Genomic DNA, 27,291 nt, shown 5'->3' on the forward strand with positions numbered 1-27,291 from the left:
CATGATTATAGTAATCAGTCATTAACGAACATTGTAGTTTGTTATTAATAGCTAAAGGCCTGATACACGAAATTCATGCGCAGGGGAGTCCCTCAGACCAGCCTGCACCCTCTCCAATCTGGGACCCCTCAGGGGATGTCCAACTGCTAGAATGGCCAATACCCCCTCAGGGATTGGGCCTAAAATGGAACTCAGACATCCCTCTCACAATCTGGGACTACTGGCTCACCTGCCTCTCTGCCTGATCCTCCCCTAACCGCTCCCCTGCCAGCATAGTTGATGCCTAACTGCTCTCCTGTTGGCCCGATCACCCACAACTGCCCTCCCCTGCTGCAAGCCGCCTCCTCCCCTGGGCCCCATCTCTACTGTGAGTATGGTCATCTTGTGACAGCCATCTTGTGATGACGTTAGGGCATGTTGTGTGAGGATGTGACAACCACTTAGATTAGTATAGATTATGTATAACAGGCTACTGTAAAAATAAAGTTACAATTTTTTTTTTTATTGATTTTTTTACAGAGAGGAAAGGAGAGAGATAGAAATATCGATGAGAGAGTGTCATCGATCAGCTGCCTCTTGCACACCCCCTACTGGGGATATGCCCGCAACCAAGGTACATGCCCTTGACCGGAATTGAACCTGGGACCCTTCAATCCTCAAGCCGACGCTCTATCCATTGAGCCAAACCGGTTTCGGCTAAGTTACAAAATTTTTATTAAAATGTTCCTTACATACCGTTATATTGGTGGGCTGAATGCAGCCTGCCAGTTTGACATGCTTGTTCTACTTTGTACTAAAATCCAAATCAGATTAGACAAACAGCCTTTCAAGTCACGGTGTCAGAATCCAAAAGCTCCTAAATAAGTAGTTAGAATACAGTGTACAATTAAAAATATTCTTGCCCTAGCCAGGTGGCTCAGTTGTTTAGGGCATGTTCCGTGCACCCAAAGGTTATGGATTAGATCCCCGGTTCTCTCACATCAATGTTTCTCTTTCTCTTTCCCTCTCTCTCATTAGTAAACATGTCCTCAGGTAAGGACTTAAATATATATATTTATTCCTAACTTCTCTTGTTCTAGAAAATCAAGTTAGAAGTACTGAGGTTGTTTGATGTGTCTTCTATTATAGTAGTTCCACTTGTATGCCTTCGTTTTATTTCAGTTCAGAGTAGTTAATAAGATACTATACAATGAAACCAAGGCCAGGCAATTCTTAAGTTTATTGAAGAATTCTTAGGTGGAAGGGGAAAAATCACAGACTTAAACAATTGATGAAAGATAAAAGAACAACTGTGAATTATTACAAAAGTAATTTCTGAAATGTTTATTTTGAACCACTGCTGAAACAAAATTTTAGTGCATCCTAAAGTTCATAGTTCGGTAAATGAACATATTAAATTACTGAAAAGCAGAAAGAAGTTACTGTTATACAATAGAAGATCTTAATATAGTAATTCAGCACAGTCAAATAAACAACTACAATTATTTAAAGCTGCTTTTTCTAATTATCTGGTATATTAAATAAGAATGTGAATTACTTTTAACACTGCACAAATAACCGAAGATAGCAAATCCAGCAATATTAAACCTGATATTAAATAGTATTCAAACATTACAACAAAAATAAAACAATGAACGTCTACAACTACAATTCTACCCTTGTAAAAGGAATGTACATGGATGGTAAAAAAAAATAAATAAATAAAGTGACAAGAGTGACTAACACTGTATCTGCTTCTTAAGAGCAGAAATAGTGAGTAACTGCATACAGGGCCTTTTGCTACAAATGAGAAAAAAAATGTATTTCACTTTAGTACAATTTTATAATTCCCATTGAAGCTCTAACACTTTTGTGCTAGTGACAGGTGGATAGGGTTTTAAATGAAAGTATTTTATTTTCCCTACAGTTTGAGTATGGATGTGTCATTTTTGAAAAATTCGTTGGAAAGTTTCCATTGAAAAATATATAATGTAAGCAATAGACTGATGGGAAATTGATAACATTTAATTGTGGAAGAATAATATTAGCTAAATAATTAACTAAGAAAACATCTGGGTCTGGACTCTGATGATGACTCAAGTTAGCTCTGGGGAATGCGCACTAATGTCAACGTCACTGGGCAAACCACCTTTCATTTCATATAGGGAGCATTTAGTAAGTAATCAAACTCTCTTATCAACAACATAAACCACTTATTTAAGCATAATGAAAGTACTGTTAATTTAATTAATTCATATAAAATATCTGAAAGGGTAAGTGAAACATTTTTCAAAGTATAAAGATGTCATCACATATTCACTGAGTGAATACTTTCAAAGGTTTTATTCCATTACATTGTATCAAACCATCCAACAGAGATTGTAATTTTCTTTTGTGATTTATAAATGAATCATTTCTTTTGTATAAATCTGTACATATTTTCAAAATCAACATTACTAATACTAAAAATTTAAATTTAACTTGAGAAAAGAAGACTATGAAAGACTTGCCACATTTCAATCTAAAATAATGTTCTAAAAACCCCTTCTCAGAGGCCTCATTCACTCTCTTTCCACAGATCCTTCAATGGCTCTGAATGTGATAAAGAAAATTCAACTCAATGCACATCACAATTTTAACAGTTCTGAATAAGCTATTTCATAAGAGTCAAAATCTATAGAATGACATTAATACAATATTATAATATAAATAGGTCAAGTAGATTTATATTAAAATAAGACAGAGTTGTCTTCAAAAAACAGCTGTTCTCAAGACTGAGCAATCAAAGGGATCTAGAATGTCTTTGGAAAAATCACAAAGTGCCTTCAAAGAAAGTAAATTTAGACTGTACTTGATAAAAATACTGCTCTAAACACAAATGTTTTCTAAGTAAGGAGGGCTTCTTTTCACATCTGCCAATACTTAATATTTTCTCTATGCCCCTGCACTGAACTGATACAAGTGTGGACTTCCCTATGATTATTACTAGGCATGCCAATACCTAATGACTGGGCTGACATAAATGGAGGCTAACTAAGAGAACTCAGAAAACAGCACAGCTCCATAAAACTGCAAAGGAGAAAAGGAGCTGAGGAAAATCTTACGTCAAAATGACTATTGCCACAAGAAATAAACAAACATTTTCAAGCACAAAATTTTACAGAATATATTGTCACTTTAGGTTAAAAGAAATTCAGAACTCAGTTTGCTGTTAATCAAACCCATACATACACTGGAGTTTCTAAACACAATGACAGTTATACATTTGTAAAAATTCAATCCAAACTTAATCAGTTAACACATGTTATAATTAACAACACAGCTCCTAACATTTAAAAACCCAGTCCAGTGCTGCTGTATGTCAAAGTTCCAAGAAGCTGACGACAGAAACAATTTTGGTTATATAATTTCCTGCATTTCTCCACCTTAAAAAATACTTAAAGAAACTTGAGGAACTTTTATTTTCAAGGCCTGCTCTTTATCTTAAATTGAGAAAAACCAAAGCTTGCAATATAACCTCAAAATATTAAATAGGTCTTGACATTTTCTTAAAAAGCAAATTTGACTCTTTCATTATAAAATACATTTCTCTACCGTAATTACTAATTAAAATTAATGTTAAGTACCCTTATTTCTTGTCCCATGGCAGGTGCTATTGCTTCTATACTATGTGCAGTTTCCAAAAAAGTTAGTGCTCAGAAAAAAAAAAAAAAAAATGTATTAAAGCAAAACCAAAGCCCCCAGAAAAAAGTGTTTTACTCTGGATCACAAAATCCACTCATAGAAGAACCAAAAATTCACACACGCACACCCTCAACCAAGACACAATCTTGATCCTCTAGTCAAATCAACTTGCAGTTTCTAAAGCTAAAGCAGTAAGAAATGTAGAGCCCAAAAGGATGTCAGAGGTTTACAAAACAGTGCAGATAGATTTTATCATGGGAGGATCCTTTTTTCCCCCCAGAAAAAAACTTATCCTTGCTCAAGTGGAGCCATTTTCAAAAATTCAAGAGTGAAAATCATTATTGGGCTTCTCTAAATGCATTTCCCTATTAACATTAATTTTTTTAATTTCAACATATTTTCAACTTTATTTTAATTTGTAGGATAAGTTGGGGACTCAATAGTCAAAAAAATAAATAAAATTTTTTGCTGCACAATCTTTACAGACATATTATTTTAAAGCACCTTTTTAATATCAATGGTGAATTTCTAACCAAGAAAATATTAAAATAAAAGAGGGCACAAACCACTAGCAAGGTTAAAGTATTCCTTTACACACACTCACACTCTCTCTCTCTCTCTCTCTCTCTTTCTTTCACACACACACACACACACACACTCCCTTTCCTGCCAGAACGATTAGAAATAATGTACTTTGATGAAAGGCTGAGAAACTATCATTTACAGTATTATCAGAAACCTAAAATACGAATGTTCCTAAGGAGTTAAATAATTTGAGGGATTCAAAAACCTACCAATAGCTGAGCTTTCAAAATAAAATTGACTTAAAAATAAGTCCAAAATTACCAGAAAAAAATCAGCTCCAATGCTATTTTTTTAATGTCAAATTAATTATTAATAGGATACCACTTGTTTACAAAAGAGCAAATTCTAACTCTTTACCCCTGGAACCTATCCTTAGCCACCTCAGTGCAGTTTCTAGCAGCAGTTTGGATGTAAAAAGAATGACATCAATGTCCCTGAAAACCTCACAGTTATACCTTCCTTCAAATACCTTCTTAGGGTTTTAACATATTACACATGTGTATAGAAGAATGAAGATAATATTTGAACAGAGATTACAAAAGTATGAATTATATACAGTATGTGACGACCCATGAGCATAAAAAGCTATATTTACTTTCCCTCAGTTCACTTTAAATGTTAATATTCACTATTCAAATTTTATTCTATGCGTCTTTATCTGTTTCTTCCTCTCCTAAAACAAATAATAAACATATACTGGCTTGGAATTTGTTCTATGCGTTTTCCAAGAGCCAATCATACAGTGACTTGCATTTCTCCTCACTGGAAGTCTTTTCCACCACCTCATAGTAGTTAAGCACAGCCTGCAGGAGGTCTCCCACTTTCCATCCTTTTTCTTGTAATTGTTTTGAAAGCTAATAAGACAGAAAGATATGTCAAACGTTAGCCAAAAATAATTTTATAACAATAAAGTTTTCATTTATATTAACATCAGCGAAATCTAAGAATCCTGTTTGTAATAAAATACTGTTTCCCAGTTATAACAAAGTTTCCTCCCTAACCACCACTTTACCAAATTAAACATTTTCCTTTCCTGCCCTTTATAAACACTTCTCCTCCACAGAATGACACTTTGGCATTGCTGGAGACAGAACTCCAATAACCTCACCAAGCGAATATCCTGTGTGGGAGTATAGTGCCACATTTCTACAGGAAATTCTTAACCTAACTAAATACATCTGCCACACCCTCTAGTACAAACATAAAATAATAAAGACAATGTCAAGCTTAATAAAAGGATGTGGATTTTCCTTCCACAACATATAGTGTGGTGTGTGTTTTTGGAATACACACTGTAGCCTCAAAGGAAACACGGTTTTCTAAGTTAAGAAATGTTAATGTTTCAAAAAAACAAAAAAACACCAGAAGTAAAATATTGTGGTATCATTTCACAATACAGTATATATGATGTTGTATACCTGAAACTAATATAATATTATATAGCAATTATACCGCAATTAAAAAAAAAAAACGTAAGTAGCTCTGGCCGGGTGTCTCTGATGCTTGGAGCATCATTATGTACACCAAAAGGTTTAGGTTAAATTCCCAGTCAGGATGCATATGGGAGGCAACCAATGGATGTTTTCCCCTTTCTCTCTTTCATTCTCTCCCTTCCTCTTGCTCTCTTGATTAAAATCAATAAACATATAATCTAATGAGGATTTTTAAAAAGTTAATATATAGAGGTTTAAATTAAACTATCATCACCAATCAGAACATCTTCACTCATTTTTTTTCTATTTAGTTCTGTAAAAACTACTTTAATTTCTGTAAATATGCTTAGCTTTTTGAAAAATAGCTTTTGAATTATACCTCAATAAAAATATAATTCACATACCACACAATTCACTCTTTTAAAAGTTACCTGTTGATGGTTTTTAGTATTATTCACTGAGTTGAATGTAACTATCACCACAACCAGTATGAGGACATTTTATCACACCACAAGGAAAGTCCTACACATTGGTAATCACTTCCCATTTCTCCCAACCCTCTCAAGTCTTTAGAGTTGAGAGGGTTGGGAGAAACTAATCTACTTTCTGTCTCTATTTGTCTATTTTAGCCATTCTATGTAATAGAGGGAACATGCTAATTGACCATCGTGCCCTCACAAAATGGCGATACCTACAGCCAATAAGGAAGGAATGTACTAATTGACTGCCATGCCCTCAAATATGGTGGCACCCACAGTCACAAGACGGCAATGCCCAGTCCCCTCAGCCCCGCCGGGATGGCAGCATGGCCGGGTCTGCCCTCAGGTGGGTCCGGCCACTCCGCACACCTGGCTCCAGAGTCCCCCAGTCCTGTCAGCCCCCTAGCCGCCCAGGGCTGGCCCAAGGCACAGGCAAGCTTCAGATGGTGGCAACTCAGTCTGAGGCTCAGGTAACCAGGGCTGACCGAGGCTTGCACTGCTGGCAGTGGCAGCAGCAGAGTTGTGATGGGGGCGTAGCCTTTCCCTGATAGCTGGGTAGCCTTCCACCCCTGAGGGCTCCTGGACTGTGAAAGGGGCAGGCAGGACTGAGGGACGCCCCTATCATCAGTGCATGAATTTTCATGCACTGGGCCTCTAGCTTCATATAAATGATGTCATTTATATGAAATTATTTATATCACATAATCTATTATGACCAGCTTCTTTCACTTAGCACAATAATTTCAAGGTTCCTCCATGGTGTAGCATGTATCCACTTCATTCCTTTTTATTGATGGATTATGTTCCATTGCATGGATATGCCATATTTTATTTACCCATTCATTAGCTAATAGACACTGTTGATCCATTATGAATAATGTTGCAATGGACAACATACATATACTTAGGAATGGAATTGTTGCATTATACAATAATGCTATGCTTAACTTTTTTTTTTTTTTCTATGTTTAACTTTTTGAGGAACTGGTAGAATATTTTCTGAGGTTACATGGGGATAAGGTCCCTTAACTCAAGTGCTATCACACTCAACTCTGCTGCTGGCCTTTCTTAGCCCTTCTAAGACTAAATGACTTGAAAATGTTTGCTCCCTAAGGTCATTTCTAACACTTTTCCTACCCATCCTTTCTCCTTGACAGTTTATTTCCTGAGCATCGCTTTGTCTTATTTTTTCCTTTGCCCAAAAACAGAGATCTAAACTGGAAAAACAAAACAAAACCAAAATATCTAAGTAAAAACAAACAACAAAAAAATCAGTATTTTTTCAAAATATCTTTTTCACATACTTCTTCCAACAATACTTTTGTAAATTCTGAACCAGGAATCACAAGAAACTGGACAGTTCCTTTTTTATTATTGTGCAATTTTCATTGGTTATTCATTAGACTATTCTATACCTTACAATTAAATTAAACCAAAGTTCTGATAAGAAACATTCTGAGCCAAAAACCCTAAGAATCTAAACTGGAAAAAAAAATTTTTTTTAAATAAAAATACAGATGTTTATTATAACAACATACCATTATATTTCTTTAGCAAATATGCTCATTATTTTTTGGATACTTGAGATAAAAGAGCTGTGGTAATGATTCCCAAATGCTGGTTTGTGTAGTAAACTGAAAATCTTGACTAACAAAGTGCTTGGTATACAGTACGTTCTCAATAAAAATATCCTATTAGTACATCAAATCTGAATGTTTTATTAGAACCTTATTAAACAGGTCCATTGTCCCTTATTAGAATTTAAACTTCTATTGACTTTTGATTTTGCTAGCTCCTCACACTAATGAAACTGGATTAACAGAGAAAGAGACAAATTAAGTAATAGGCACAATTATAAATCAATTTAATACAAACTCAATCTTTTCATAGGAACACCTGAAATGTTTATTAATGGCACCTAACTTTGAGAACTTAGGATATACCAGGCACTAGACTAAGCATTTTTTATAGTATTATACTGAATCCTCACAAACCTCTGTACATTCTATACTCACTCACACAGTGCAGATAGGAAACTGATGAACTTGCCCAAGGTGACATGCATGCTAGAGAGTAGCAGGGCTGATATATGAGCCCAACTATCAGACTCTATGGCCTATACATTTAATCTACTATCAATGAGTTATCTTATTAGATCAACCAGTTGACACAAAACATGATGTACTAAATGTAACCTCACAACCACCCTGTAAGGCAGATACTTACTTGTATAAACTCCTTCTTTGCAGAGTCATGAAAAGAAAGTTCTGCAACTTCAGCCTCGGAGGCTACGAGCCACTGAAGAATAATTCTTAGTTGAGGGTCTACTGTGCATGGTTCCATGTTAATATTCGTTATTAGCAGAGTCTTTCCATCTTGCCCCAAACCTAATATTTAAATTTAAACAATATAAAGTGAAATGCATCAATTCAACTCTCAATACTCTTAGTTTCCAAGGGTATGTAAATAATTGCCCCCTCTTAAGATTCCAATGAATGCTTTGAAAAATTCATCCTTTCTTAACCATACCAAAGCATCAATTAAAATGTTTCTTTGAAAGGGCAAAATAATATAAAACAAAGGGATAGCTTTGATCACCTACTGATAGCACAATACTCAAGTAACCCACATGTCATCATTTGTGTCAAAATATGATCCACAGGTAAAGGGAGAGAAAATGAAACTATAAAGCAAGATTACAATCAAAATACAAATGAAACACACAAATAAAAACCTCAACTAAACACACTAAATAGACTTTAAGAAAGCTTTCTGAACTAAGAGAAATAGCAGCAGCAACTACTTATATAGCATACATTGAAGTATTATTCTAAGTTGTTTAGATATGCAAAGTCCTATAATCCAAAACTACCTATGATGTAGAAACACTATTGTCATCTCCACTTTACAGGTAAAGTATCAGAGGCAGAGAAAGACCCAGAGTCTCAGAGTCAGGAAGTGGCTGAGGAAGGATATGAACACAGGCAATCTGGCTCCATGCTCTTAATGGAAAAATGTTATATACAACTACTTTAATCTCAAAAGCAAGACAAGGGAATTTTCTGGCACACTGCTATTATAAATAAAATATTGCTCTCAGGTTTTTGTTTTTTTTAAATGAAGTTATGTTTTCACCCCGGCCAGACGGTTCAGTTGGTTGGCGCATCTTCCTGTGCAATAGTAAGGTTATGGGTTTGATTCCCAGTCAGGCACATATCTAGGTTGCAGGTTCAAACCCTGGTCAGAGCACATATGAGGCAACTGGCTGATGTTTCTTTCTCACGTTGATGTCTTTCTCTATCCCCCTCCCTTTTTCCTTTCTCTCTAGAATCAATGAAAATCATATCTCTAGATAAGGATTTAAAAAGTAAAATAAAACGAAAGTAAAAAATATATATATATATATTCTCAGGTGATTAAAAAATAAAATAAAATTGTGTTTTCAACATAAAGTAGGATGAATCTCTATTGACTGTAAAAGTAATGATTTAACACTTATGCTTAAGTTAGGATGGCGGGAAAATAAGCAGTGCTAAAACACGGGCCCTGCCACACAAAAGGTGAATAAGGCCTGCTGGCAGACATGGTACCAAACTGTACCAGTAAGGGAAATTTGTTGGTTAATGTCCCTTATTCATTTTTATAGTTTTATAGTTTGCATTCTAGACCACTACTAATTATTTTTAGGATATGTGTTAGGTTCCTAATTTTTTCATTTAAAAAGCTAGGCTGACCCTAGTCAGTTCGATCAGTGGTTAGAGTGTTGGCCTGTGAATTGAAGGGTTGTAGGTTCGATTCAGGTTAAGGGCATGTACCTCAGTTGCAGACTTGATCCTGGTCCAAGTAGGGGCATGTACAAGAGATAACCAATTGGTATGTCTCTTTCACATCAATATTTCTCTCTCTCTTCTCTTTTGCTCCTTCTACTCTCTCTAAACATCAATGGAAAATTTACCTTAAGGATTAACTTTAAAAAATAATTAAAAAAATTAAAAAGCTGGTCCACATTATTCTCTTAAAATAAATGTACTGTTTTGCCCTCCTTTCTTACCACTGACTTTAAATAAAAAAGGGGTTTTGGTACACTATCGTATTAAATATGGCCTCTGGGCCATTTTGTAATTTCTGCAGAGGTGATGAGGTTGGAAGCTGTCACCCCAAGGCTTCTCTGTACTATTGGCTTTTTCAGTTCAGGACTCCTGATTGCCTCACCTATGAGTGACCTTTGTCTTTAGAGAAGGAACTAAACACAGTGAAAAGGGACTGACATCCTAAACTACAAACCAACAAAAAAAATTTAAGGGTTGTTTCCTAAGAATTTCCATAATTCTGAATATTTCTATAAATCTATATCAATCTATATCCTAATTTACCAATTTCTAATTTAAATTTTTTTTAAGTTGGCTACAATCCTATCTAATAAAAGAGAAACATGTTAATCGACTATACCTCTGCTATGCCCACAAGCCATGCCCACCAGCCAATCAGGGTTGAGTAAGCAAATTAACCCAATAAATATGGTGGCAGCCACAGAGCTGGAGCCAGCAGGAGGCTTGGGTTTCCCCTGGCAATGGAGGAAGCCAAACTTCCTGCCAGCCCTGGCCTGCCCTGGCCTCCCCTCAAGGCTGCACTACAAAGTTTCAATTATAGAAGATAAATAAATCCAAGATACCAGGGCCTCGCCTGGGTTGCCGGGGGGCATGGCTGTCCTGCAAACCACCACAGGCCCCTTGCCCAGGCTGCCCCACGCCCTAAAGGAACCCCCACCCTGATCTGGGACAGGGTAAACCAGCTGGCCCCCACCTATGCACCAGGTCTCTGTCCTATCTAATAAAAGAGTAACATGCAGACTGACCATCACTCCAATATACAATATGGCTGCCCCCATGTGGTCAAAGATCCTGCCCATATGTGGACACAAGATGGCCAGCGGGGGGGGGGGGGGGGGGGGGGGGCAGTTGGAAGAGACCAAGCCTGCAAAGGAGGGCAGTTGAGGGGGAACAAGCCTGCAGGGGAGGGCAGTTGGGAGTGATCAGGCCAGCAGGGGAGGAAAATTGGGGGCAATCAGGCCTGCGGGGAAGAGCAGTTGTGGGGGGGAGGGAGGGGCCAGGCCTGCAGGGAAGAGCAGTTGTGGGGGGGAGGTCCCAGGCCTGCAGGGGAGGGCAGTTAGAGGCAATCAGGCTGGCAGTTAGGCATCAATCAGGATGGCAGGGGAGTGGTTAGGGGGTGATCAGGCTGGCAGCAGAAGTGGTTAGGGGCAATTGGGAAGGCAGGCAGGCGAGCAGTTGGGAGCCAGCAGTCCTGGATTGTGAGAGGGGTCCCAGATTGGAGGGACAATCCCACCCCACCCCTGGCCCCCATGCACGAATTTTGTGCACTGGGCCTCAGTCTAAATACAATAAAAATTCAGCTTTGCCATAAGCTGGTTTGGCTCAGTAGACAGAGCATCGGCCTACAGACTGAAGGGTCCCAGGATCAATTCCAGTCAAAGACACATGCCCAGGTTGTGGGCTCGATCTGTGGACACATGCCCAGGTTGTGAGCATACAGGAGACAGCCTATCAATGATTTTCTCATCACTGATATTTCTATCACTCTCTTCCCTCTCACTTCCTCTCTGAAATCAATAAAAATTTATACATTTTAAAAACATTCAGCTTCAACATGAACCATTTTTAGATTCACTCAGTCTAATATTAATATATTTGAATTAGGGGTTACAAATCATAGTCCAGAATTCCGTAACCAATTGTATCTGATATTAACATATTCAGAACTATGCTCATTAAAGAAAGAATTGAGTATTTTCTTCAAATACATGTATGTGAGTATAGGACTAGAATCTGGGCAGAAATGTAAAGAGGGAATATGATTTATGTGAGATTATCATTAAACACTAACTCTAGAAGTTACTTGTTTGGAAGGAAAGAATTATGACATAAGCTATAGTTATAATAAATAATATCCTCTGAGTAAGGAATTTATATTTTGAAAAAGATCATTATATAGTTGATCATAAATTTCCCTTACAAGTAACTGAATCATTCTTTTAAAGCAACTCAGTCTTATATCAATGGGTATTTCATTCATTTAGCAATAAAATAATACAAATTGCTCAACAAAAGGCCTGACATTGGCCGAAACTGGTTTGGCTCAGTGGATAGAGTGTCAGCCTGCAGACTGAAAGGTCCCAGGTTCGATTCTGGTATAGGGTATGTACCTGGGTTGCAGGCACATCCCCAGTAGGGGGTGTGCAGGAGGCAGCTGATTAATGTTTCTCTCTCATCGATGCTTCTAACTCTCTATCCCTTTCCCTTCCTCTCTGTAAAAAATAAATAAAATATATTAAAAAAAAAAAAAAAGGCCTGACATTGGATAAATTAACTTAAGAATACCCTGATTTATAACGTAAATTAGAGGCCTGATGCATGAAGATCATGCAAGAATGGGCCTTCCTTCTCCTGGCTGCCAGCACCGCCTTCACTCTGGCCAGAACCGCTTTTTCACTCCGCCCAGAGCCGCCTTCCTGCCTTTCCATGCTGCCCAGAGGCCCAGAGTGGCTGGGGCGGTACAAGTGTCCCCTCCCCTCACAAGCTGCTCAGCACTGTGTATGCAAATTAACTCACCACTTTATTGGGTTGATTTACATACTCACTCCTGATTGGCTGGTGGGTGTTGCAAAGGTATTGTCAATTTGCATCTTACTGTTATTAGTGTAGATACCCTTATTTGTAATGGCCCATAGCCTAACTGACGTAATGCACAAAATCAAGAATTAAAGACTCTTCTAGAGAAGCTTATAGAAAAGCATGGCCCTGCCACTGTGGCTCAGTGGTTGAGTGTCAACCTATGAACGAGAGGTCATAGTTAGACTCCTAATCTGGGTGCACACCTGGTTATGGGCTCCATCCCCAGTAAGAGAAGATGCAGGAGGTAGCTGATCAATGAATCTCTCTCATCATCCCTCTCTGAAATCATTAAAAATATATTAAAAATAAAACAAAACATGCAAACACTTTGAAAAACAAATTGTCAATTACCTTCTATGTCATCTTCATGCTCTTCGTCTTTATCATCTGGCCCATCACTTTTCAAATAAAAGAACAGAAGCAGTTAAAACAAAAAGCTTTAATAATGGTATTAAAACCAATTCTTGAAATGTGGTAAAGAATGAATGTTACAATATGATGTATGATATTTAAAAAGGGGAGAAATGACAATAAAAAAGGAAGCTTTGCTTCTCACACCATTTCATGTTAAAATATGAATTGCAAATGATGCCTAGATAAAATTTCGTAACCTAGAAGTTCTACCTGACCATGATATATAGAGCACCAAATAATTTCATAATAAAATTTAAAATAATTTGAAGCCAAAATATTCTACTAATTTGGTTTTAAATAACACAGCATTTGAATATAGAATGCCACAAATAATTATTTATTAATGTTTCTGCTGATGCCGTTTATATATTTGCATAGTTAGAACACATTTTTCTTATGTATGAAATAAAACTATATACAAAAACAAACAAAAAACAAAACAAAACCAAAGGGGGAAAAAAAAAAAGAAAAACAGAAATTCTGTAGGAAGCAAGCTCTTTTTAATGAAATAATAATTGGTAGAATGAAAAATAGCAAGCAGAGCAATACATGCATAAAAGTAATACATTTTGCAATTAGATGTCAATCATATCTTAGCATAGTAGAATGTTTTCATTAGATGTAATTTATCAAGCAGAATCATGTCAAAAAATAGGAGGAAAGCAGCTTGATACATATTGGCATTGTAACCCACATTGTTTTAAGAATATGACATCATGCATTAGTGGTGAAAGACTCATCAGTTTTTAAGTTTCTGGACTGGACCAACCTTTCTGATGTTGGAAAGGATAAATTGTCCTCATACAAATCTCCTTCTAAACCAAGACTGCTCCAGCTACTGCTGTTACCATTACTGCCAGAGGAAGAAAAGAACAGAGCTGAACTAGAAAATGAATAGTAAAGACAGTCGTGGTTTTCCCTGGAACAGCTTTGCTCAAGAGATAACTGTGGCTGTTTTGAAACTGCCACAGGGAGTGCAGCATCCACAGGGGTCCAGAGGCCCACTCTGCTACTGTAAAGGTAACTGACAGCTTCAGAGATCTGGACATTTTCCTACTTGTCCTCAAGAGATCAAAAAATTATTCTAAATGTATATTTATTTTACAGATTGTGACAACAAAATGTCTTTAAAGACAGCAAATGAATGCATGAAGTTTTACAATTAAATTAAGTATATGTCAAGTTTTAAAAGCTAATACTCTTCAGTTTGGAATAAGTTTAAAAAATAAAAAAACACATGTTAACATTCTCTCAGGTCTTTAGATAGTGCAGTGATAGACTTGAGCGGTGAGGGAGTAGTTACTGAAACATAGTCCTAAGAGACTTTTTCAATTACTTAGCAAAAACAAGTTTTCTTATTATGTCATTATCTTCATTTCATATATTACATATAATTCAGTAGGTGGCAAATAACGTACATTTTATTCAGAATATTGACTAACCAAGGCTTATTCAAGCATTTCACTTGTCTGGTTGGCCAGTCACTAATGCCAAACAGATAACAACTTACACTAAGCCAATCAAAAGGAGAAAGCAACTATATTCTAAAACTGCAGCAAAACAATAAAAAACAAAAAGCAACTATGTTCAGAAACAAAACTAAATTCAATCTTTCAGGTTAACACCTAAACATGCAATTTTTAAAAATTCTTATCATTAAAATAATTAGTAAGCACATTAGTTTGCAGTGAAAGCAGCTATATTTCCCCATATTAGGCTAGGCAATTATAAAAGTTAATATTTACATAAACCAAAGTTTTGGTTTTAAAAATGAATTAACATTAAATAATTTCACAGGCATCAGTAAATGTTGACAAAGTTGCTAGAAAAAGGAAGATTATTTAAAAGTTCTAAAACTAGTTTCCAAGCAATCACAAATAATTTACATATCCATGTTTACTCTACCATTAACAAATTGTGACAAACTATAACGTATTAGAGAATAAAAGTTACAACAGAGCAGTAGCTTTTTACATATATCCAAACAAACATAGCTCTATCATAAAACTATTAAAACCAGAATCTTGCCCATGTAGTCTGTCCAACAAACCAAAACTGAGAAAATATAGAAATAGTAATCAGAGAGCTACTAGCCAGAGAAATTAATGATCTCAAACACTGTATTTACTTCTATTAACAGAATGATTATCTACACACAAAAATGTACAAACTTCTTACCCATACACTAATGATTCCCCTATTTAATAAAATCAATCATCTAAGTATTAGATAAACATGAAAATACCAGCTAAAATATTGTCCAATTCCCTTTATTTAACCTCATTCCCCCTTCCATGTTGTCCCTTGAAGTAAAGATTTGAAGTCACCTTTTTCACCCAGCCTCCCAACAACCTTCCCTCTGATAGCTGTAAATCTGTTCTCTGTATCTATGAGTCTGTTTCTAGTTTGATTTGTTTTTTTTCTCCCATTGGATTCCACATATAAGTGAAATCATACGGTATTTGCCTTTCTCTGACTGGCTTATTTCACTCAGTATAATACTCCCAACACTTGTTGATATACTGTTTTCATCTTCGTTTTAAGTCATTCAGAAATGAGCATTACTTATCACCAATAAAATAATGCCATATAGAACAGAACCAAGAACAGAGCATGGTAGATGTCTCCCTCTTTTCATCAAACTAGGTAACATACCACATAGAACTGTTCTACTGGCTACAATCCTCTTAATGCCACTAGCCTCTAACCCTAGTTTTCCCATTTTAACACTGGGATTTCCTAAGAAATGTCAACCCTCACTGAAACTCTAGAAGCCTATGTCTCTCAAAGATGAGAGAACATTTTAAGTGTTCATATTCTAGTCTAAATAAAGTTATGGAAAAGAGCCAAGTGATGTGTGATTATCACCTCCACTTCCTACTCCCAGTTTTCAAAACTGCTATTTTTGGGTCTACATTTTAAGAAATATTGATGATTTACAACTATATTTTAAGAAACTATGATGAAACACTTTATAAGAATGCTAATAATTATTAGCTAATCCAAGCATCAAACAAAATACTCTGAAATGTTATGCTTTAACAAAGAATAGCCATTTCCTTTCTTCCGCTCCCTCATCCCCTCCTCTTACCTCCTGCTCCTGATTAAGTCCATTCCAAGGCCCTGTTCACCTGCAGGGGTCCTCAACCTTTTTAAAGTGGGGGCCAGATCACAGTCCCTCAGAGAGCTGGAGGGCCGGACTATATGAACTACTAATTCCTACTGTAACACCTCGGCTGCGCTCACTGCCCAAAAAACCTGGCGGGCCGGATCAGACTCCTCTGCGGGCCGCATGTGGCCCGCGGGCCGTAGTTTGAAGACGCCTGAACTAGAGCCTCACAGGGTCCTTTCCACATATGCCCAAAATTGAAAGTATGTATGCTGAGAATCCTCTCCACTCCCTAGACTCAGCTATTTATCATTTCCAACTTTCAATTAATGTGGATAAAGATTTTATGTAATTTTATTGGTTAGAAAATGCCTGTATGGAGTTATGCATATAAGAAACAACTGTATCACAATAAATAAAATATTCTATAACTTTGTTCAAAATAAAGTTAATTAAGAAAAGTTATATATGAGGCAGGTGCCTTCTGCTATACCATACAATTTATAATGAGTTTATGTATTTTCAGTCATTCGAGTATAAATGCTCTGGATAATTTTTTTCCTGAGTAGCAAGACAAGTAAGGAACCCTCCCCCGCAAAAAAAAAAAAAAAAAAATACTATCTAAATTGTAATCTCCATAGAAATTACAGGCCATTTTTATGTCCTTTATAGATAACTGTCCTTTTTCCTATCCTCTAAAACAGCTATTTTTAACTGGTATGCCACAAGAATTTTCTTAAAAATGTAATACCTGACTATTTAGTCAGGGGCACTGACCTCTTTTCCCTTAGACTGTCAAATTAAAAATTGACAACAGCCACACAACAATATTAGTACCTGGTTGGTGTGAATGAATCAAAAGTATACCTATTTTTTTTGTCAGATTGGCAAAAAATATATTTTTTGGTGTGCTACAGAATTTTAGCAATTACTGTAAGTGTATCATGAGATGAAAAATGTTGAAAATCACTGCTCTACAGAAAAAAAAAAGTACTCTCTTTAAAAAAGTTCTTCCTCAAAAATTCATTAGAAGCCCAGGTAAAGCCTAAAGGGTATAAAATTAAATGTAGGCAACATTTTCAAATCAACTATTGGTATATCCAGAGGAAATTAGCTGGGCTAATTGTTATCCTATATAATAAATGCCTAATATGCAAATTGTCACCTTGAGTGGGAGTTCGACCAGGAGTTTGACCAGTGCAACCAGGGGGCAGGGCCAGTGGAAGGGAGATGCCCCCGGCTGGCAGCCACTATGGACTCTACCCATGCAAGAATTTCGGGACTCTAGTATTTAATAAATGTTAAAAACCATTAGAAATATATTGCAAATAATAAAATACATTTTGAAAATAATGACAGATTCTCAAATTCAGAATTTTAAATAATACTTAATGTAAACTAATAGCTCACTTCAGAGGTCTGAGGATCTAAACTATGCAACTACATGTAAAATTTTAGTTACCTTTCACTTAGATGGTGAAAACTGCTGCTTTCATCCTGATGCTCATCTTCAAAACTTAAATTGGACCAGCTACCAGTGCTGTCATCACCAATACTGAGATTCATCTGCTGGTTACCGAAAGACTCAGTTGACTGAAAGTCTTCTGTTTCTTTTGGACTAAAATAAATGAATGAATGAATGAATGAATGCCAAAAGCATGAGGTTCTGAACTATGTATACTAATAAAAGCTTAAGTGTTCCTCCCATGCGACGTCATCACAAGACGGCCGCCACAAGATGGCCATGCACACAGCGGAGGCGGGGCCCTGGGCCACTCTGGGTGGGAGTCCCATGGCTCCCCATTGCATAGAGGAGGCTGGTCCCAGCATCTCCGCCACCTCACACGAAGAAGGCAGATCAGGCCGACAGGGGAGGGCCATCGGGATGGCAGGGGAGGGCAAGTTGGGGACAATCAGGCCAGCAGGGGAGCAGTTAGGCATCAATCAGGCTGGCAGGGGAGCTATCAAGAGGCAATCAGGCTGGCAGGCAGAAGCAGTTAGGGTCAATCAGGCAGGCAGGCAGGTGAGCAGTTAGGAGCCAGCAGTACCAGATTGTGAGAGGGATGTCTGACTGCAGGATCAGGCCTAAACCAGCAGTTGAACATCCCCCAAGGGGTCCCATATTGGAGAGGGTGCAGGCCAGGCTAAGGGACAACCCCCCCCCCCCCCCATTGCACGAATTTCATGCACCGACCCTTAATCTATATATATAAAAAGCCAGCAACCAGAATGCCAGAACGACCGAAATGACTGGTTGGCATGATGCCCACTGTGGCCACAAACAGGCCCAATCAAGGGGTGGGGCCAGCTGTCCAACCTCTTGTAGCTGCCCCTCCCCCTTCAGCCCCTTTCCCCAGCTGGCTCAGTCCCAATCGGGCCCAATTGGGGCATGCTGGCTGGCCAACCTCCTGCTGTTTCCTCTTCCCTACAGATCCTGCCCCAATCTGCCCCTATTGGGGTCAAGCCAGCTGGACCCCACCCATGCACGAATTCGTTCACTGGGCCTTTAGTAAGACTATAATTCTTATAAATGATAAAGATAACAAAAACAAGAATGATATTCAGACCTAACCCCCTTTCATTGTGTCTGTTAACAAAGAGACTTAGCATGGTAGCTTGTTATTTTCAGAGTTAAGTAAGTACTCACGAACACCCATCTATCACAAGTGCATCATTTAAATTCTTTTCAAAGCAATTCATATTTTCAACTGGGAACTCTATGAAAGAGCACAAGTTCCCAAGTTTTCCAACTGCTTTGTAAGATAGTACTTTTATTTGTACAACAAAACAAAATAAAGCCCTTTATTTTGGCTTTAAAAACCAAAAAAGTAGTTCAAGTAATTCTAGTACTGTAAATCAAACTTAGAGTCAAACTAGTCAAATCTCTTTGAATTTGAGTGTGTATCATAAATCTAACCCTTTTCACTTTTTTTTTTCAATGAAAATACATTCTCAATTGCTCAACTACATTTAATTCTCAACATAGCAGTCAAAGTGGATTTTAAACATAAAGAGGAAAAATGTTAGTCTTCTTGTGTGATCAAAACCCATTAGTGGCTTCTCACCAGTCAAAATAAGCCAAATACTTATATAACCTGGAATGACAATCTCTCATAACCCATGCCTTATCTCCTTCTACTCCCCTTGGCTCACTCACTTCAGCCACTCAAGCCTCTTTGCCGTTTCCTCAACATGCACAGTCCCACCCCTTTGCCTGGAACCCTCTTTCCACTGATTCTTATGTGACTTATTCTCTCTTCACCTTTGGCTCTTTGCTCAAATATTACCATGCCGAAACTGGTTTGGCTCAGCGGTAGAGCGTCGGTCTGCAGACTGAAAGGTCCCAGGTTCGATTCTGGTCAGGGGCATATACTTTGGTTGCGGGCACATCCCCTATAGGGGGTGTGCAAGAGGCAGCTAGTCGATGTTTCTCATCGACGTTTATAGCTCTCTATCTCTCTCCCTTCCTCTCTGTAAGGAAAATCAATAAAATACATATTTTTTTAAAATGTTACCTTGTCAGGATTACTTTTGCCTGCTACCTGTTCAAAACTGCAAACCAGCCCTACCTGCTGCCACGTACTGCCACCACCAAAAACACTAACTCCCTTGCTTTAGTTTTCGTCCAAAGCACTTATTACCATGTACTACATATTTTACTTATTTTTTTTCACATTTTAAAAATCTTATTGTTTTTACTGTAACGTGAAGTCCAAGTGAACACATATTTTTGCCTGTTTTACTTACTTTTGTTCCCCAGTGCCTAGAATAGGTCCTCAACTGCCCCCTCTTTGGGGCTATTCTCATTTTGTATTTAAAATATACTAACCAGAACTATAGTGGGCATTTCTACAATCACACTATAGTTTTAAACCATTCACATTTTAGTTGGGAGAATGGCTAATACCTTCCCTCACAGGGCTGCTGTGGGATAATAAAGAGTGTATATCAAAGTAATGTGTAGGATATGAAACAATACATAAATGTAACAGAGAAAAGTTGTTAATTTATGGTTAAAAAATAATCCTACCTTTCTGAACAGAATCTAAGACACAATATTATCAAGTTTAACTGTTTTTTAAATCATCACCCGAAGATATGTTTTCTTTGATTTTTTTTTTTAATTTAGAGCGAGAAACGTTGATGTGAGAGAGAAATAGCAGTCAGTTACTTCTCATACTTGCCCTGACTAGGGATGGAACCTGCAAACTGGGTGCCCCGACTGGGAATCAAACCTGAAACCTTTCCAACTGAGCCACCCAGCCATGAATGACGGAGTTTAACTTTTCATTTTATCATAAGACCCAAAAGAAACTTGAAACTTACCTACTAACAGCATGTTCAACATTCACGATAGCTGATGTCATTATTTCTGTAGTAAGGCTTTCAGCAAAGCTAACACCATCTTGTCCAATTCCACTATCAGCTGCCAAACTGGTATTGCTCAGCTCTCTCTCTGCTTTTTCAATAGCTTCAGCAACTATCTTCTCAGCAAGCACTGTCTTCTTATCAAGATCAACATGAATTTGAGGAACATCAAGGTGAAAAATTCTAGATTTCTGATAAATGTTGCTAAATTTTAAATTAGAACCTGGCTTACTATGAGCAAGTGAATCCTGTCTGAAAGAATGTTGAGGTGAATCTCCACTGCAGTCATGGAGTTCTTTCTCGTCACAATATCTGCAAGCTTGACTTACAAGAGGTGACAACTTTTCTGTATAAGTGATCCTATCTGCTGCTTTTGTGGTCTCAGACACTTGGTATACTGTGGATCCTAAACTGAGTTCTAAAGTGTCATCCGCTACTTTTTTAGCATACTGTTCTATGGCTTGAACAACATTCTCTTCATAACCATACGCATTTAAGCTGCTTGCACTGTGGTAAAATCTGTGATTTTGTGGGGAAGGTTGAAGAAACTTAGGAAATTCTGGCTCAATGTGAGACTCATTATCTTCATCACATCCAGACTTTTCATAAAGGCAAGAATCTGTTGAGGATTTTGGCAAGCCAATTGCAGACAATGTAAGCTCTTTTTTAACATCTCTGGTTATGCTGTAAGCGAGAGAAGTTGAAAAACTATACAGTTCAGAGCATTTACTTGTTTGTGTATCCCCTGTCCATTCACAAGTTTGATTTTTACAGCGGTAACCTCCATTTCTTTTACTTTGTCTTTTATCTACTTCTTGGTGGTGTTTATTTAAGAACAGTAAGAGTTCATTGTTGGCTTTCACCTGTGAGTTTTGCAAGAGAAACATTTTTGAGTTGCACTTCATTGTTGCGGTCTTAGCTGCTTCTTTCAATCCCGATTTGACAGACCGATAAGCAAGTCTGTTGGCGTACTGATCCATTATTAACTCACTATTACCACCTTCCTGTTTTAGTATTTGTATAATGTGACCTGCATATTCATCTGTCACACTTTCACAGCTGGGATACTTATATGAAAGACCTGACATATAAGAACTTGGTGGTAATGAAAGAATAAATGGATCAACTTCTCTTGGATGTGCTACAGTCTCAATATTCAACTTCTCTTCTGATCTATGATCTTGGTCACCATCACTATAACTACTTTTCTTCTGCCTGGAAAGCATACAACTTCCAACTTTTGCTATTTTCTCAGCTTCTGTAATGACTTCTGCTGCCATATCACTTGCAAAATTGCATAATGCTTGTAAATTTTCATCTGCATGATTTAACAAAGTAGGTGATACACTTCTTCGATTCTGCACATTTAAGCAAGGGCTTTTAATCTTGGGTTCTTGAATTATTTTATTATCTAAATGGGAAGCTGCCATTTCAGTTGCAAGAGAAATGATGTGTGAAGCTAATGCTTCAGCAAACTGAGCTTTCTTCTCCGAGTGCTCTGCCTTCACATCCGTTTCTGGATGCTCTTCACCTTCACTACTTTCAACTTCTTCTGAAAGAGATCTCATGAGTTTCAACATGAACTCTTCTTTTTCAATAGTATTTTGTTCATTTTCAGACAAACTACCAACAGAAGAGTAGTGAGGTGTAGAAGGTGGTGTAGCAGGTGCAAATTCTTTTGCTAATTCCCCCTTTAGCTTTTTGGTTAACTTCTTGATATCCCATTCAGAACTAGCCTGGGATGGTACTAAAGGAGTTGATGGAGGAGTATCAGGTATTATATTTCCATCTCTGATTTTCTGTTTATCTTCCACATGCAAACCATCTGCATATGTAAGCACTGCAGATGAGAAAGTTTGTGAATGGGGATAAAGGCTTTCTTGCCCAAAAGACAAGGGCACAGGTGCCATATTATTCAAATTATACTTTTTCACTGATTTGTCCTTAGCAGACTCCTTCAAATCAGGTTTCTGACCTGCCATAGTAGAACAACATGGCAGTGGCTCTAAAGAAAATCCATGAGCTATAGAATCTTTACATTCTGGAACACAATCCTTTCCTACTAAAAGTGAACAGTGAGCTAAGTGATCTTGAGCATCAAGAGATCTGGGAAACTTTTCCCAGATCAACTGTGACTCTTCTCCAGCAACAGGCAAGCCTTCCCTGTTTACCATATTTTTATCCAAATTGGAGATCACTGATTTGTTTTTCTCTATAGAATGTTTAATAACAGATTTAGATAGTCGATCAACAAACATGTCCTTATTGCTAGCTTCACTCTGTTGCAGGGTCACTTGATCATTGTGGAAAGGAGGGTTTTTTTCCTTTACTGTTTTAGTTAAACAATCTGTGTGTTCATCAACTGTTTTTGTAACTTTGAATGATGTCACTGACTCTAAAGTTTCATTTACTATAGAATGCACCAGTGCTGTAGAAAAGTTGCTAATAATAACAGGATCACTTGTTAATTTTGAAGAGCTTTGCATTTCAACATCATTAGTTGGTTTAAAATCATTCTCGTTACCTAGACTGTGTTCTGAAGGTAAACAAATATTTCTGAGACGAGCTACTTCCTCTTCATTGTTTTTTGTGGAAAAACCTGCTTCAATAGAATCACCACTCAAATTACTATCACCAGATGACACATGAGTCTTTGCCTGATATATATTAGATGAAAAGTGATATGGAATAAGGGCACTTCCAGCCAGGGGCACTGGTATAGAAGTAACAATTCCAGAAGTACAAAATAAGGCCTGCTGTACAGTGTATTTATATTCTGGCATTGGTTTTGCCACAACTGCTTGACTATTAAAAATGGGACATTTGGAGGTCTGTGTCCATGGCACAGTATTTTCTGCACTCACATACTTTATGTTATCTGTAGAAACACTAATTGCTGCCTTTGTTGTAAAAATCACATCAACTTGTGATAGCTCAATGAATGCTTCCTGCATTACAGATTCAGACAAATCTTTTGCATATGACTTCACTACTTTGTCTTCATAGTCAAATGAATACTTTGGAGATGCAGGTGTTGGAGGAGATGAAAACTGACACACTTCCATGATACCTTCAAAAATAAGCTCTTCGGCAAGATCTGCAGCAAATCCAGCAACTATGTTTGTAAATATCTGCTTCTTTACATACTGTAAATCTTTTAAAGCATTAGATAACGCTTCACTCACCAAAAAATTAGCCAGACCACTAATAGCACGCTCTTGCAGTGAAAATGCACGCTGCCTTTTCAGTTCATTAAATGCCATCTGAAAAACCGATGATGTTAATTTGATGGCTAAATGGCATAATGCATTGGTACATGAAGAGACTCCTTTCTGCAAGTCTTTAAATGCACTGCCAAAACTTTTTTCCACAAGATCTGCTGCAAATTTTTGAATGCTATCTCTAATCATTAAGGGTTTATTTTTAGATTTATTTTGATCAAGGTTTCCACTCTTAAGAGCAATGGTTTCATTTTCTCCCTTGTTAACACTATTAATGTTTGATATTGCATTAGTATGTTGAGTATGTAGGACTGAGTCCAGTACTTCACATGTAATTCTATTGGCATAATCTTCGTAAGTGTAATAAATAGAATCATGATTTTCATGAATCCTATCTCCACCAATATCTGTTTGGCAAAAACATTCAGCAAGTGTACAGCCTCCAAGAGGACTAAAAGCAGAGGACCGAATGGGGCTAAACAAGCCACTGTCTTCCCCAGATGCCTTCACAGGACGAGGAGAATCTGGAGCATCACTCAGGTTGCTGTAAGGGGATTCTGGTTTACGAGGTGTTGGCTTTCGAACATTAGCTGGGAGAGCTGGACAATCAAACTTGAATTTTTGAGGATTCATAGTAGTAGTTACGGAAGATTTGTCATGTTTGTGCCCTTTCTTTTTCAATATCTTCTCTTTTACAGAATCTTTTAGAAATGGACAAGAAGTCTCTAAAGTTTGTTCTAGTTCATCAAACTGATCAAAACTATCAAAAAATTCACTTACTTCAGAGTCTGAGTCCTCTATATCATCTTTCATTACAGGAATTTTTGGTAACTCAAGTTTGGCTTTTAAACTTTTTTGATATCCTTCTTCATCTAAGAAAATAACTGGACTTGGACTTGAGCATTCTGATTCAGATGAATATGCAGGAGAAGAAGAAAAAAACGTTTTCTGCACGTCACGACCTTTATCTGAAGCATTAGATGACCTATAGAAACTCCTTTGGATCCAAGGCTCAGAAATTGATGTTGTGACTAAACTTTTCACAGGTTGTTCTTTATGTCCCAGAACATTTATTAAGGAAGTTGAAGGTTTAGCCAATGACTTCTGCCGCCCAGAGCTAACCTGAATTCTTAAATCATGGGTTTCTAACTGGTGACCAGAAGTAGTCTGTGAGGCAGCATCACAGTGGCTCTTTAGTGCAGAATCGTTTACTCCTATTGGAAAAGAATAAAATTATCAGGTTTTCTTGAACAGAATTTTTTTTTTAATTTAAATCAATGGGAATAGACTTTCAGCATAAAATATTTTTTTGTAACATGTCTCTTCTAAATTATGTTAACATATTCATCCCAAATCATTCTCAAAAGCAAACATATCTTTTACTAAAATAATTTAATTTTACCCCATACTTGAGAATACACAGAATGCTTAGTATACTGTCACATGTTTTAGAAACACAAATACAGTGAGTGACTCTGCCAGTTAACTCCTCTCAAGTTTGACCCTAAGCATGTTCCAAACCCTTATGATAAGGTAAATAGTACTAACAAAATAAGAATAGAAATAGCAAAACTAAAAACCAGGTAACAATGGCTCAGCCAGCATGGCTTAGTGGTTGAGCATTGCCCTTTGAACCAAGAGGCCATGGTTCGATTCCTGGTCAGAGCACATTCCCATGTTGAGGGCTCAATTCCCAGTGTGGTGTTCAGGAGGTAGCCAATCAATGATTCTCCCTCATCATTGATGTTTCTATCTCTCTCCCTCTCCGTTTCTCTCTGAAACCAATAAAAATCAAAATCAGATGAACTTAAAAAATCTCAAGAAAAGCAATTCCTCAGACAATCAGGGGGAAAAAAGGTTAAAAAGAATTGAGTAACTCAGCCTTAAAGCCTTTAAAACTGAACTTTAAACTTTAATCCACTATATCAAGAAGAAGTTTAGTAAAAAACAAACCATCATTATATGGCTTTAAGGTCTCTTCTTCCTCTAAATGCTCAAACGCAGTGACAAAATCATCCTCTATAGAAGACACTGACTGGTTAGTATCATCATCATCTTCATTGGTGGTCTCAAGTTGGCGTTTCTGATGCAAGTATGTATCCAGGGTATATCTTATACCAGTAGCATATTTACTTAGGAGACTAAAGATAAAATCAATTTTGAGTCTTGGTAATGTAGGTGGTGACACTCTCATGACACAAACCATTCCAGAATGATGACTCTTGGGAAAGATAAAAATATTTTAATTTCAAAACATATTATACATACAAAACATATTATCTGGAAGTGAAGCCTAGAAATAACACAATCTCATGGGGGAAAATAATTTTTAAAAAAATACATGCATTCTGAAATGCAGCCTGATTTTGTAATGTTTAATTTTTTTCTTTATTCTTTCTCCACATTTCTCACTCCCTAATCTTTTTCTCCCAGCTTTCTCTTATCCAGGTATTGAAATTTTACCTACATCATCTCCTTAAATGTTACAGAATTTACTATCCATTCACTTAGCAATAGTGTTTTCCTGTATTACTATACAGACCTGTGTTTTTTCTTATTTAATCATTCACCTAACTTACCAACTACCCTGCAAACTCCTTGAAGGCAGGAACCTGGTACTATTCTATTTTTGTATTCTATTTCCTATAGCATTCAGCATGATTTCAAGGCTTCATGAGTTAAATTTCTCATGAATCATACTTCCTCAAATATGGTTTATTTAAAAAAAAAATTCACTGAAGCATTTAAAAGTTTAACAGTCTTAATAAAATGTCATTGTAAAATCTGCCTTTAAAGACTCATTAGAAATTATATATAAAAGTTACCTGATTTAGAGGACCATTGTTTATATTTGATGATTTATTTATATCCTTCATACAAATAATTTCATTTTCATTTAGACTACAGAAGTGTAGTGAATTCAGAAGATCTGGAAGTTCCAGAGAAACAGCAGCTAAATCCTAATTTAAAATAATAAAACTTTGTTAAGTTTCCTATAATGAGGGACCTATCTAAAAATCATAAGGTTTACTGGTTAATAAATTTTCCAGTTCATAACAGTTAACATATGCTTATCAACCACAATTTTTTTAAAACTCAAAAATGAAGTGTACTAAAATATTTTAATACCTGCCATTTCTGTGACCATTTAAATGTATTAATATGAAGCTACAAAATATTTCACATGGTACCTCACACATCCATGAGAGTTAATAGTTTTTAGCTGCAAATGTCAACCTGCAGTCCTCAGGTTTAACTGAAATTTTTCATACAGGATTCTTGCCTAAAGATTATACTTCATTGGAGTTTAAGTTTTATATTCTTAAAGTA

The 27,291-nt window shown here is 36.9% G+C and overlaps 1 protein-coding gene across 5 annotated transcripts in view; it reads right to left on the reverse strand.

Moving 5' to 3' along the window:
* Positions 1-1,200: 1,200 nt before the first annotated feature.
* The window catches only part of AKAP11 (A-kinase anchoring protein 11), a 53,279-nt gene continuing 27,188 nt past the window's right edge, over positions 1,201-27,291 (reverse strand). For 3 of the 5 annotated variants that reach the window (XM_045588675.1, XM_045588674.1, XM_045588676.1), the window contains 9 exons: positions 26,787-26,921; positions 25,915-26,182; positions 20,699-25,175; positions 17,835-17,990; positions 14,033-14,116; positions 13,201-13,247; positions 8,387-8,547; positions 4,310-5,102; positions 1,201-4,270 (listed from right to left, as the gene is read on the reverse strand). In XM_045588675.1, coding sequence (XP_045444631.1) covers positions 4,962-5,102; positions 8,387-8,547; positions 13,201-13,247; positions 14,033-14,116; positions 17,835-17,990; positions 20,699-25,175; positions 25,915-26,182; positions 26,787-26,921 — 5,469 coding nt within the window. In that variant the 3' untranslated portion in view covers positions 1,201-4,270; positions 4,310-4,961. The remainder of the gene's footprint in view (positions 4,271-4,309; positions 5,103-8,386; positions 8,548-13,200; positions 13,248-14,032; positions 14,117-17,834; positions 17,991-20,698; positions 25,176-25,914; positions 26,183-26,786; positions 26,922-27,291) is intronic. The other 2 variants (XM_045588677.1, XM_045588678.1) reach the window with 2 other exon arrangements.

Source organism: Pipistrellus kuhlii, unplaced genomic scaffold (assembly GCF_014108245.1).
Source record: "Pipistrellus kuhlii isolate mPipKuh1 unplaced genomic scaffold, mPipKuh1.p scaffold_m20_p_3, whole genome shotgun sequence".
Classification (NCBI taxonomy): Eukaryota; Metazoa; Chordata; class Mammalia; order Chiroptera; family Vespertilionidae; genus Pipistrellus; species Pipistrellus kuhlii.